This window comes from Chrysochloris asiatica, unplaced genomic scaffold, assembly GCF_000296735.1.
Source record: "Chrysochloris asiatica unplaced genomic scaffold, ChrAsi1.0 scaffold00024, whole genome shotgun sequence".
NCBI classification, from domain to species: domain Eukaryota; kingdom Metazoa; phylum Chordata; class Mammalia; order Afrosoricida; family Chrysochloridae; genus Chrysochloris; species Chrysochloris asiatica.
The window spans coordinates 22,496,961-22,510,673 of NW_006408542.1; the positions used below are offsets into that span (position 1 = coordinate 22,496,961).

The 13,713-nt window shown below is 35.8% G+C and overlaps 1 protein-coding gene across 1 annotated transcript in view; it reads left to right on the forward strand.

Moving 5' to 3' along the window:
- FOXN2 (forkhead box N2) overlaps positions 1-13,713 on the forward strand; it is a 39,474-nt gene that overhangs the window by 5,465 nt on the left and 20,296 nt on the right. Inside the window, exons 2-3 of the mRNA XM_006839435.1 lie at positions 9,268-9,392; positions 11,717-11,781. Coding sequence (XP_006839498.1) covers positions 9,268-9,392; positions 11,717-11,781 — 190 coding nt within the window. The remainder of the gene's footprint in view (positions 1-9,267; positions 9,393-11,716; positions 11,782-13,713) is intronic.

A 13,713-nucleotide genomic window follows, 5' to 3' on the forward strand; every position in this document is an offset into this window, starting at 1 on the left:
CAACTAAGTTTGAACTGCCCACCTTGTAGTTGAGACCAATTTTGTGGTCCTGTGCTTGCTTATTCTATAGTGCAAAGCAGAAAAAAAGAATTTGCATACTTTTACACCGGAAGATAATAAACTGTTTCAAAAATTAAAAAGAAAATCAGCATAAATCATATAAACAATAGTAGTAGTAGTTGTTGTTAAGTGCTATCAAGTCAGTTCCAATTCTTAGTGACCCAGTATAGAGTTTCCAAGGAGCATCTGGTGGGTTTGAACTACCATTCTTAAAGTTTAAACTGACCTTGAGATCCAGTGCTTATCTAATCTACAGTGCTACAGGCTACTCCAGTACAATAGTAGCTGTTAGTGCCTTCGAGTGAAATCTGACTCATAGCGACTCTGTATAGGGTTTATGAGGAGCGAGGAGCAGCTAATTTGAACCTTGCAATTCAAACTGACCTTGTGGTCCTTTGCGTTATATCACAGTGCCATAGCAGGACTCCTAGTCAGTATTTGTTAAGTGCAATCGAATTGGTTCTGATCCATAGCGACCCTGTCTCTATAAAGAGCAGCTGATTAGTGTGAACCACCAATCTTATGGTGAGCAGTTGAGTGTTTATCTCTGTGGGGTAGTGTTCTAAGCACTTTACATGAATTAGCTTATTTTACAGAAATTTTTGAAGTAGGAACTATTTTTATAACTGTATATATTTGAGGATAGTAAGAAGCAGAGTAATTTGTTTAATTTTCAGAATATTATCCCGGCTTTATAAAATTCATTCTTGTCCTGATATCTAATTTATCATTTATTGATTTTCTTTTTATTATTTTATAGGTTTACATTATATTTATATAATTTTTTTTCCTTCCTCTCTTAGATTTGATAAATGATTATTGCAGGCATTTCAGTTCTTATTTAATGAAAATATTTGAGGATATAAATTTGCCTTAAGTAGAACTTTTGCCACATCCATTAAATTTTGATACGATTATATTTCTCATATTCTTTGTTTACTGTATTTTGGATATGTTCTTGATCCAAGAGTGCTTATAAATTTACAAGTGGTTAAAGAATTTTGATGCTGTTGGGACTGTCAAATTTTTATTTTCTCCCACCTCTGGAATTTAAAATTATGATCTTTAAAATTTATATATTAGGGAATTTATTTTTCTTTGTTGCCTACTCATTGTATTTTAGTTTTTCCATTAATGTTTGAAAGGCATTTGTATTTTCTAGAAAACATTCAATATTTGTTTTCTGTATTTTCAAATTCATTAATTGCATCAGTATTCCTTATAGGTATTCCAGAGAACACTAATTCCTCAAAGAAAGATGTACTGTGTCAAATAATTTCGGGAAATCCTGCAAAATAGGCTTAATTATAGTAGGACTATTTAGATTCCTTCATCTGTTCATCTGTAGTGTGACCTTGTAAGACAGAAAAGTAAAAAAAATTATCAATATTTTCCAAATCCATTTGTAGGAATGAATTATTTATTTCTATAGATGTATTACTATTTTTGTTGTGTGTCTCTCTGTGTAGCATGTAGATGAATAGTGTCATCTGCTAAACACCCTTTGAGAAATGGTGACTATATTGTCAGGTCCTTTATTTGATGGATGTATATAAATCTTTTGACAAAGATTAAGTTGTATGTTTCTCTTTGAGGTTTAAAAAAAATCAACTTATATGATTTTTGCTTGTATATTCAGCTTATAAATATTAGTAATTGAATTGTACTTTTATAACATAATTTTTATTGGTATAAAATGCTTTTGACTTTAATTTGTTATTACCTTTAATCTGTTATTAATATTTTTCACTATTTCCCTTTTGTATTGTTTGTCTTACTTTTTAACTTAGAGGGTCACACTACAGATGAACAGATAAAGGAATCTAAATAGTCCTACTATAATTAAGCCTAGATTACATGGTTTCCCAAAATTATTTGACACAGAACATGTTTGTTCCATGTAACACTTGAGGAATTAGTGTATTTTTCTGGATTCCTCTCTGATAAATAAGTTGTACTTGGCTAATGTTTTGATGCAGTCTAATATAATAGTCTTTATCTTTATCCATCACCTCTATTATATTGTCATTTCTGTCACATATTGATCCCTCTTTCCATTCTCAATGTTCCTTCTTTCATGTTTTTCTCATTTTTGTTCTGTTGATTGTGTTTTTCTGTTTAAGTCCTTAATTTCTCTTTCTGACCCCCTTTACAAATTGTTTTTTACCCTGAATTTACTTAGAAAGTTAGAGATGAACCTAATATTCTCCAATTATGAAGACTTCACTATGTTTAATTTATTTTATGCTTAGTTCCATTATTGACCTGTTTGTTTGTTTTAATGTCTCATTGAGCTACAGTAGGTATTCAAGTGATTTTTGTCTCCCAAGATTAAGGTAGGATGTTCTCTTATGTAAGATGTTGTTTTCATACGTGAGCAGATACTTGACAAATTACAGAATTTTTGAATCCTACCAAAATTCAGGTGTTGCTGTTTTATGTTTTAAAGTTAGTGTTACAAGGGAAGTGTCATCTGAGATTAAATTTTTTCTGTTTGTGTATTTTTTTTCTGATGTGTTTTAAATTATGAACTGTTTCAAACATGCAACATATAGCAAATTCTTACCCCATCTTTTTCTACACTGAGATACTAACTATTATGATGTCTACAAGATAATAGTAGAACAGAAGTTTTTTGCCAGCAGTCTTGAGGAACCAGGGAGGAAGCCAGCCAGCTGTGTTTTGTCTCTATGCGGAAGCATTTCTGTATGTGTGTGTGGCAGCCGGAAGTTCATTGAAGCAATGTCTGTACTCTATGACTAGTACGATTCCCTTCTTTAGCCAAAGAGATGTTTTTAACTGCATGACTAAGTTAACTGTCAGGTCATCTTAGATTGATAAGTACCAGCATGCTCGCCTCTCAGGGTGTGAGCTTCTGGCCCCTGCTAAATGTTTCTGAGTTGCTGTTGGGATTTTCCAAGATGTCTCAAAAAGATCTTTTCCAATAAGTGTATGGTTTATTGGGTAATCAATAAAACAGTAAGGAAACAAGATTTTACATGAGTAATTCATTTTTCTGTAAGCACTCCAGTGTGGCAGTAGTATCATTTCTTGTATGTGGAAGTTAAAAACCTGTGACAGGCTAGCTGGACTACACTCTGTCTAAAAAAATCACATTTGGGTGAAACTGGTCATAAATCAGAGCAAACTACAGTCCATTTGGCTATATGTTAGAATATAAGAACCTCGTTACTGTCTAGTTCCTTGATTTTAGCTTGGGTCAGACTTGCTGCTGAAGTCCTATATTGTCATGTGGAAGGAATGTGCACTTTCAGTTGGCCCATACTATGGTGGTGGTGTTGCTAAGTGTTACCAAGTCAGTTCTGACTCAGGATTTCCGAGGCTGTGAGTCTTTTGGGGAGTAGAAAGCCTCATCTTTCTTCTAAGGAGCAGCACTGGTGATTTAGTCTAGTGCTTCTCCTAGAGAGTTACCACACTCCCTGAACACACTTTAGTTGTGTGAAGTATCTCCATGCCAAAGGAGTTTGAAGAACCCAACTGCCTCATACAACCACCTTGTGGCCCAAAGGACTTTTGTGGACCACTTCTCAGGTCCTGTTCATCTAGGCCCTATTTCACTGATTTTTTAGACTACTGAGAAACAGGCACTGCATTGTGATTAGATATGCTAGAAATTTATTGAGATACATGCCTGTGAAGGATAAAAAGAGGGAACAGGAGAAGGTATGAAAGTGTTTTCAGAATATGATGTATGTGCTACAACCTGTAAAAGAAAAACAGAAAGGAAGGAAGGATTAGATAGGACGACCATTCTGCAGTGTGGTTCTAAGAACATCTTGGCCAAATTGATGCGTCCCCAAGCAAGTGTTTCCAATTTGAGGTTTCTCTGTTGGGTTTAGTAACTGTGCTGTGCTCATTTATTGCCTGGGAGCACCTCAGGAAGAGTATGGGCTCTGCAGGAGCTCCACCGGTGTGTTAGCTGAGACCCAGTCAACTATACAGGTTCCCTTGAGGGCAGATCCATGGCTTGCTATAGTTACCACTTTCATTCTTAAGATTTTGTAGAAATACATGCTAAAATTGTAGTCTTGCCTGGGATACTGTTTGTCACAGGGAGAGGAAAGGTACACAAAAGACCTGTAGTCATAGGTACATGGGTATTTTTTTAAAATGTTTTATGGTGAATTGAATGATAGTTTACATGGGAGAACATTAGTTTTACATTCATTCTATCGTCTATCGTTTCATTGGTATGGTTCCAATCCCCTCCATGCATCATCAACCAATCAAAGGGAGGGTATACACTGCAATCCTGCCCCCTACACTACCTCCCACCCCCCGCACCCCCGGTCTTCAGCACACAGTCTCTCTCCCTCTCTGGATCTAAAGACCCCAGCTGCTCCATCGCTCCACGTCATCGTCTCTGCCTCCATCTCAGGCATCACTGCTTCTCTGGGTAGGGTCCTGCTCTCGGCTCTCCGTTGATGGTCCTAGTGACCTCTGCTCCTAGACTGGAAAGTTAATTACTCCCTTCCTTTCTGTAAAACGTCTACCTTTACATTTCCAACTCTCACTATCAGTTCTGATAAAAATTATGTTGTATCACAAGAGACCCATCAGCATTTCATTTCATCAGCTCTGCCTAGACAGATTGGATAGTACTCACTGGAGATTCTGCCTTCCTCCATGTCCCCTGGCACTAGGTTCCCTCTTGAAAGCTTGTAAGCCAGTCACTTCTTGCCTTTGTAGCGCCCCATCCCCCACCCCCATTTGGGTAGCCAGTGTCCAAGTTGCCCATCCCTGTCTACTCTGTGTGTGGAGGGGGTGGGAATGATTCTTGCTCAAAAGAGGATTTGTTCCCTCTTTTGAGTTACTGCATCCATAGGTGTAAGTCAAGTTCATCAAATTGTATCAGATTACTCTTTTTTTCCTTTTCTTTCTTCTTCTGGTTGAGCTCTGATCATCCAGTCATTGAAGTCAGGTCAAGTGGGTATTATCTGCAAGTGTGGATGTTCTTGTGCATATGCCCTCTCTTTTTATCAGCTGCATGCTTCACTCTCCACATTGTAGGGCTTAGCTCGCCACTTCATTGCTGTTTTTCCCTCACTTCCCCTTATCAATGACGAGCGTGGTCACCAATCAGAGTGTGTATTCCCAATTGAGTCTTAGTCTTGGAAGGCGGTTTGCACTGAGAGGAGCCGACCACTTGCCTTGATGTTTCCTGGGCAAGCAACTTGTTTGTTCTTATAGTTTAAAGAAGTATCTGTTCTTCTAGCCGCTCCAGGCTGGTCTGCTCGACCTTTCAAGTGGAAATTTCCCATCTCTGGAGATCTGGATGTGGTTCAGGCTTCTACCTATAGTCTTATGTATTGCAGCGGCTCCGCAGGAAGCCTCCTTCACTGGGCACGGTGTAGCCCCATTTTAGGTATTCCAATCAGTTATAGGCAGAAGACGGACTTACAAACTTTCTATGGTGATATTTCTGACTATTCCTTTCTCTCTCCCTCCAGTGTCTATTTTATATTATAATACAAGGAAAACCAAGATTCAAAAGGCAGCCAAGCATCTTAACATTATTCCCCCCTTTTCCTACATGGGTATTTTGAAGCAGAGAAAAAGCTATAGCAATGTATTTATATATAATTCAACTTTCACGTTGCAAACATGGCTTCAGTCAATTTCTTTATGGAAAAGAACTTTTATTTACCCTGATAGATATGACCCCTCCAGTCATCCTATAGCCTAACCATACCCCATCATGCTAGTTACTAGTGAGACTCTTCTAGTATCTGAACCTGCTTTCTTTCCTAGTAAGCTGTCCTTTCATAGAGGAACTGTCCGGCAAACCCTTCTTTCAGACACCTCTGAAGTTTAGTGAACTCTCTGTTTCTGGTTTCTGTGGTTTCCAGCACTAATATAAGTCCCATTATTTTTAAAGTTTATTCATTATTTTGGGAAAAAGAAAAAGCGATTTGCTTCCATAAAGGTTACAGCCCTGGGAACCCTGTGGGGCAGTTCTTCTCTGTCTTTATTGAGTCTCTGTGAGTCAGGATTGGCTAGACAGCAGTGAATTTGGGTTTTGAGTTATTTCTTTGGGAATCTGGACTTGTGTGCTCATTGCAATATTATCCACAAGCCCCTCAAATGTTGTAACTTAACTGTCTTGAGGGAAGGGATAATGCTTCATCTTTTATGTGTTACAAGAGTGCTTTCCATAGCTCAGTTATTTGCCATACTAGCCTTTGTGAGGGAATTTTGCTGTTATTTACATTGCACGCATTTTAAATTTATGTTACTTAAAATATTATAAATGCCATTATCTATGATTATTTAAAATAACTACTAAAATAAAAATTCCTCTTTGACTTATCACCTGATATATTGCTTATTATTTTTAAGGAGCTAATTGTACAAAAATAATAATTTTTTAATTTTCTTTTTGGTTTTCAATAAAAATAATGGCTAACATTTTTAGAAATAATGTTTTAAAATTTTACACAGCCTTTTAGATTCCCGGAGTCCTGGTGTGGCTCTGTGGGTTAATGCACCAGACTGCAAAACCGTTTGAACTGCAAGGTCGGTGGTTCAAGCTCACCAGCTGCTCCTCGGAAACCCTATACAGGGTCGTTATGGGTTGGAACCAACTCAACGGCACTTAACAACAGCAACAATTAGATTCCCATTCAGCAATTTCCCCTCTTATTGTTTAGTAACATTGGTTAAATTTTTTTCACAATGCATGAACCTTCTCATCATTCCCTGATTTTTTGTTTTTCTATTTCCAATAGTTTAGTTTCCCTGCTTCCTCACCTTTGCATCTGTATTTTAAAAATAGTTGTTTTAAAAAAAAATTGTTTTTAAAGAGTATATTACTAATGGGTGATGTTCTTTATTTTATGAGCAAATCCATAATTTGGCTAAAAAGTGACCTCAAGAGGGCAGTGTCAATTCAAGGTTTGAAGAGTATCCCAGGGTAGTAGTCTCAGAGATTCCTACAGTCTCTAGCAGTCCAGTAAATCTGGATTCTTTGAGACTCTGAGGTTTTGTTTAACATTTTTCTCCCATTCTATGAGGATTCAGCTATTGTGACTCAGCTCATACTGGTTGGTAGTGGTAGCTGGGCGCCATCTAATTTTCTGGTCTCAGTAGATGAGGTCATGGCTTGTATGGACTATTTGCTCTATAGACTAGTTTTGTTTGGTGTGGGCTGTTTTTTTTTTTGTTTGTTTTTTTTTTTGCTGAGTCTTTTGTTTTGGATGAGTTAGAGACCAATAGTTAAAGCTTAGATGGCTACTTACAGTACCTCAGGTACTACTTACCAAGCTAAGGTGTAGAGCATAAGCTTTATAAACTATACTATGCCAGTTGACCAAGTTTTCTCAAAAGACTATGGTCCTAAACTTTTTAGCCCAGAAAACCAATCCTCTGAGTTGTTTGGTTATATATCCTAGAAGTATATGCCCTTTCTTTGCTTTATTATATATGAGGGGGCTTCAAAAAGTTTCTGGGAAAATTCCATTATATTTTAATTCTATTTTCCCATGAGTTTTTTAGGGCCCCTCATATTTATGAATATGTATGTATGCATGTGTATATATATATAATTTGTTGTTGTTGTTAAGTGCTGTCAAGTCAATTCAATTCCGACCCATACCAACCCTATACAGGGTTTCCGAGGCTATAAATCTTTACAGGAGCAGAAAGCCTCATCTTTCTCCCACGGAACAGCTGGTAGTTTTGAGCTGCTGACCTTGTGGTTCACAGCCTGATTCGTAACCACTACGCTACCAGAGCTCCTTTATATGTGTGTGTGTGTATATATATATACACACACACATATATACATACACCTGTACATATGTTTTTGGATGTTGCAAAATTAAATATGCCATGTTGTTCTTGTTGTTAAGTACTATTGAGTTCATCCCAACTCATAGCAACCCTGTTTAGGGTTTCAAAGGAGTGGGTGGTAAGTTTAAACTGTTGATCTTGTGGTTCAAACCGATTTTGTGGTCCAGTGCTTATCCTACAGCACCGTGTCAGGACTCCATATATGCCATTGTTGTTGTTGTTAAGTGCTGTCAAGTCAGATCCAATTCATAGCGACCCTATATAGCGTTTCCATGGAGTGGCTGGTGAATTTGAACTGCTGACTGTAAGGTTCAAACCAACCTTGCAGTCCAGTGCTTTATTCCACAGCACCACACCTGGCATAGTAAACCATGTGGGTGTCAGAATTCAAAATCATCAGTACCAAACTATATCAACTCACTAATGATTAGGATCTCATTGTTAAGGCTTTCCATTTCATTTTTGACAACTTCCAATTTTCCTAGGTTCATACTTCATATATTACATGTTCTGTTGTTTTGTTTTTTTTTACTCCTCATTTTGAGTGTGCCCCATCAGCAAATGAAGGTCCCGAAAGCTTTGCTCTTTTCATGTCATCCTGGTCACCTGTACTTGAATTCAGCTCTTCTCCAGTCATATTTTGACTTCATTCCAACCTGAGGGGCTCATTTTCTGACACTATATCTGACAGTCAGGAGCTCTGGTAGCGTAGTGGTTATGAATCGGGCTGCGAACCTTAAGGCCAGCAGTTCGAAACTACCAGCCATTCCACTGGAGAAAGATGAGGCATTCTGCTCCCATAAAGATTTACAGCCTTGGAAACCCTGTACAGGGTCGCTATGGGTCGGAATGACTTGATGGCACTTAACAAAACAACAACAATATATCTGACAGTATTCAGGTAATCTTCATCATGTTTCAGTATTCAATATTTTGGTGTTATCTGACCTTGTTCCACTGCTATTCATAAGGTTTTCAGTGACTAAATATTCAGAAGTAGTCTTCTTAGTCTGTCTTAGTTTGGAAGCTCATCTGAAACCTATTCACCATGTGTGTGTTCTGCGGGTATTTAAAATACCAGTGGCATTGCTTCTAGAATGATAACAAACCACCATGGTACTAAAAACTGACAGACAAGTGGCGGGACAGTTAAATACATGTCTATGTGTGTCTTTACATGGTTACACAGCAGGTGAGTGGCATAACTGCAGTTAAGAACCCAGGCAGTGTAACTTTTACACTTCTAATCACTGCAATACATGCATAGCAAGCTCATTTCAATCTTTTATTATACTGAGAGGATTATAATGGTCTTTTTCTCCACATATTTGTTTAGCATTATTAACATTCTCCACATATTTATTAGTTTCTTAATTCTTGTATATTTTATTATAGGTAAATGGGAAAGGTTCTTTATGGTGCGTTGATCCAGAATATAAACCCAATCTCATGCAGGCACTGAAGAAACAACCCTGTTCCTCAGCATTAGCCTGTTACACCCCTCCTGCATCTCCACAAAGGTAAGGATCTTCCATATATGTGTCAGTGATGATTTATAAGAATTTTTGTATGAAATGAAGAAGCTTAACAGAATTATGGAGGTTTTTGTTTTGTATTTTATGGAGACATATTTTTGTATAAGACATTAGGCTAAAGCATTTTTACGTAGAGTCTCACTTGTATTTCTAGAAATTAGGCACTTGGAAGGTAAGAATATAAATTGTGAAAGACAGTCAATATGAAATGTACTATTTAAGTTTAGAGAAAGTTGTAATGTGATTTTATAAAAAAATTAAATCATTTTAATTGTTTGTAGTAATAATGCAGGTACAAAGATATAGAAAATTTAAATATGATTATTTTTGTCATTGTAACATTTTGTATGCATGCATGTATATTTAGATTTCTTCTGTATTAAGATTTGTTTCCATTCATAGCACTTTTAGTATTTAAAAATCATGTCCAAATCTCATTTTCAAATGTTTTACAGGTGAAATAACACTTAGAAAGTTTTGTTTATTTGTTAATTTTTGCTGATAAATATGATTTTAGAATATTTCTCTATTGGGTTTCCTTGACTTTTGTTTTCAAACCTTGAGAGTCTTATCGATGTTGCACCTTTCTTATTTAAAGTCAAATCTGAAAATTATATGAGCTCTTCAAATCTGATTTTGTCCGCTTTTTGTAGAGAAGCCTTCAGAATCTTTAGGCTCATATGAGTTGAAAACCTCAGATTTTTTTAGATGCTTTCATGGGTAACTAATAATGGTTAATTTGTTTCTTGAAGAATTTTTTAAACATTTAAATAAAATATTAAGTAGAAATTACCCGTTTGAAGTATTTAAGTACTGTTAAATAACTTGTGGAGGAAAATTTATAGCTGAAATACAGTAAAAAGAGTAATAAGACTAAATTTCAAATGTTAATAATAATATGCCCTCTGAGATTTTAGGTTCGTTTACCATATTTGAAGATTAGAAGGGTCCTTGTCATAGAACTACTGGTAGTTTATCCTCATGAAATAAAACCTAGAAAAGAGGTTATCAAAGTTTATATACTAGTTAGTGTTGATGCTTATGAAGTGTTCTAGTTAAATAGTGATTCTAAGTTGACAGGAAATTACTGTTGATGGTTACTTACATGTTTTATTTAGCTATGCTATTTTATTAAAGATTAAAAAGAGGGTATTACCAATTTTTAATACATCATCACAAATACACTTTACTGAGCTTTTAATATTTTACATGTTCATGTTTGTATTTTTTAGCCTCACTGTGTTCAGATGGCAAATAGTGGTAGTTCTTTTTGGCAAAAAAACAGAGTAAATAAAATAATGAAAGCATAAAAGTTAAAACCTTTGATTTTTTTATTGAAGCATTTCCTTAACGTGAAATGGAATATTTTCTCATGTTCATTCTTTGACAAAATACTGTTCCATCTGCCATAACCTTGTGGAGCCTTCTCATGTTATAATTTACAAGTATGAGGAAGAGTATGAGATATATATATGGTATATAAAAAACTGAATATGAAATAGATTTAATATATTTAACAAAATAGATTTTTTTAAAAATACTATCATGTATTCCAAAGGAAAAAAATAACTTTTCCTAAAAAAAGTTGTTATTTTTAGAATTTAAAACAAAATAAAACACTGGTATCTTTGTACAAACATAGAAAAAACTTTCATTTGATATGTTACTTATTCAGAAACTTTTCTACTGTTGCCGTCTAGTCTCTCTTAGCCATTTGTTTTGATAAACTTATTTCTATGGTGCCACCTATGCAAATATCACATCATACTTAAGCATTGCATACAAAATTAAGTAACCAATAGCATAGTGTTTATGATTCAGATTGTAACCTCTTCAAGGTCAGCAGTTTGAAACTACCAGCTTTCCGCGGGAAAAGGATGAGGCGTTATGCTCCCATAAAGATTGACATTCTGGGAAACCCTATAAAGGTTCACTGCATCGGAACCAACTCCACAGCACATAACCACCACCACGAGTAGTCCAGGCATTTTAAAATATATTCTTTTCATTATCACAACAACCTTGGGTGAAAGATTTAATTATTCCTGCTTTATTAAATTTAATAAACTATGAGAGTAATTATTTTCCCTAAGATTATCCAAATAGTGTGATTCAGTTTGGGATCTTTTCCTCTTTAAAACCTTTGCTGTTTCTGCTTTTGCAGACCCTTGACTAAACTGACTACTTTTAGCAAAGAAACAAGGCAAAATAATTTGTGCTTTCTGTTTTATAAAATAGCTATCTTTGTCATCAATTTTATAAAGAAAAAGATTTTTATAGTAACATTTGTCTTTTTTTCTATATTTTAGTGGCTCTTTATCACCCCACTACTTAACCTCTGTACTAAAGCAGAACCGAGGGCGAACTCTCAAAGGTATGTGTAACAATCAATATTTTAAACCATAGAAACTCATCCAAATTCAGGACTTTTTTGTTTTAATTTTTTCTAATTGTAAAAGCAGTATTTGTTCATTTTTTAAAAAATTAAGTAATAAAAGCATCTGTAAAAGAAAAGGTAAAAGTCACTCTTTGCTCTATTAACATGTTGTTATAATCCTTTTGGTCCCTTTTTATGTCAGGTATGCATGAGGTCACCATGAGTGAGGGACAAACATAATCAATGCTAACAACAATAACATGAGTCTAGATTAATACCTGTCTGCTAGCTTATCATACTGTGGTGACTTATAACATACATGAGGCTGGAATCTATACCACCATTATTTCAAATACCAGTAAGTTCACTTGTGGTATACAGGTTTCAGCAGAGCTTCCCATAACAAAACAGGTTGAGAAGGGTGATCTACTTCCAAAATTTAGCCAACAGAAACATGACTCACAACAGAATATTGCCCTGGAAGATGAGACCCCCTATGTTTAAATGTATGTACTACACAATAGCTGCAACAATGGACTGAACCATATCAAAGATTATGAAGATGATGTAGGACTGAACAGTAATTCGTTCTTTTATACAGAAGGTTGCTATAGTCAAAGCTGACTCAATGGCACCTAACAACAACAGATGAGTAGATGTATCTGCAAGCATATGTATACACATATGTATTTATTTCTCCAAGTGTTAGGCTCATACTGTGTGTATAGTTTGTCCCTTTTTCTATTTAGTGTTGTGTGTATTTTTCCTTGAAAATAGGATTTCTTTCATTAGTAATCAGTAAATTTATCTTTTCAAATCTAAGTTGAAGTTCACTACAACACCAGAGTTAAGTAATTGTGACAGAGACCTATATGTATTATCTGGCCCTTTGCATAAAAAGCTTGATGAACCCTAACTTAGAATTATAGGTCAGGATTTTGTTTGTTTTAATTTTCATAACTTTGCCCTCTGTGTTCTGTCATATTCTTGGATATATTTGTAGCAAATGTAAATACCCACATATAAATATTCTCTTGTCAAGCCTTATATGCATGTGTACATATGATCCCACTCCTCCACTCACCACTTAACAACAGGTTTCCCACATTGGTCTTTGATTCATTATGGATATGTTACTGTTTATGGATCCTGATTCATTGTTCTGCATGTGGAAATCCAGTTTTGTCCACACAGTTTACTGAAGCGATTCTTCCTTGACCCTCCATTTTATAAAGCATGATATTCTTCTCCATGGAATGGTTCCTCCTAATAGCATGTCCAAAGCATAAGAGACAGAGTCTCACCATCCTCGCTTTAAGGAGCATTCTGGCTGTACTTCTTCAGGGATAGATTTGTTTGTTCTTCTGGCAGTCCATGGTACTTTTATTATTCTTCTCCAACACCATAACTCAAATGCATCAGTTCTACGGTTTTCCTTTACAGTTTCCCAACTTTCACATGCATATGAGGAGATTGAAAATACTATGGCTTGGGTCAGGCACACCTTAGTCCTCAGACTGATAACTTTGTTCTTTAACACTTTAAAAAGGTCTTTTGCAACAAATTTGCCTGATACAATCAGGGTGGTTGTGGATCCAAGCAAACTGAAATCTTTGACAACTTTATTATTTTCTCAGTTTATCATGATGTTATATATTGGTCCAGTTGTATGGATTTTTGTTTTCTTTGCATTGAAGTGCGTATAAGCAGCCCTTGTGACCCTTTTCCTTATTTTAAACTATTCAGCATCTCCTTACTCTGAATGACTATCTCTTGGTCTAAGTAAGGTTCCTCAAGTGCAAAATTGTTGTTGTTGTCAGGTGCCATCGAGTCGAAACCGACTCATAGCGACCCCATGCACAGCAGAACGAAACAATGTCCAATCCTGGGCCAACCTCACTACCGCTGCCAAACTTGAGTCCATCAATG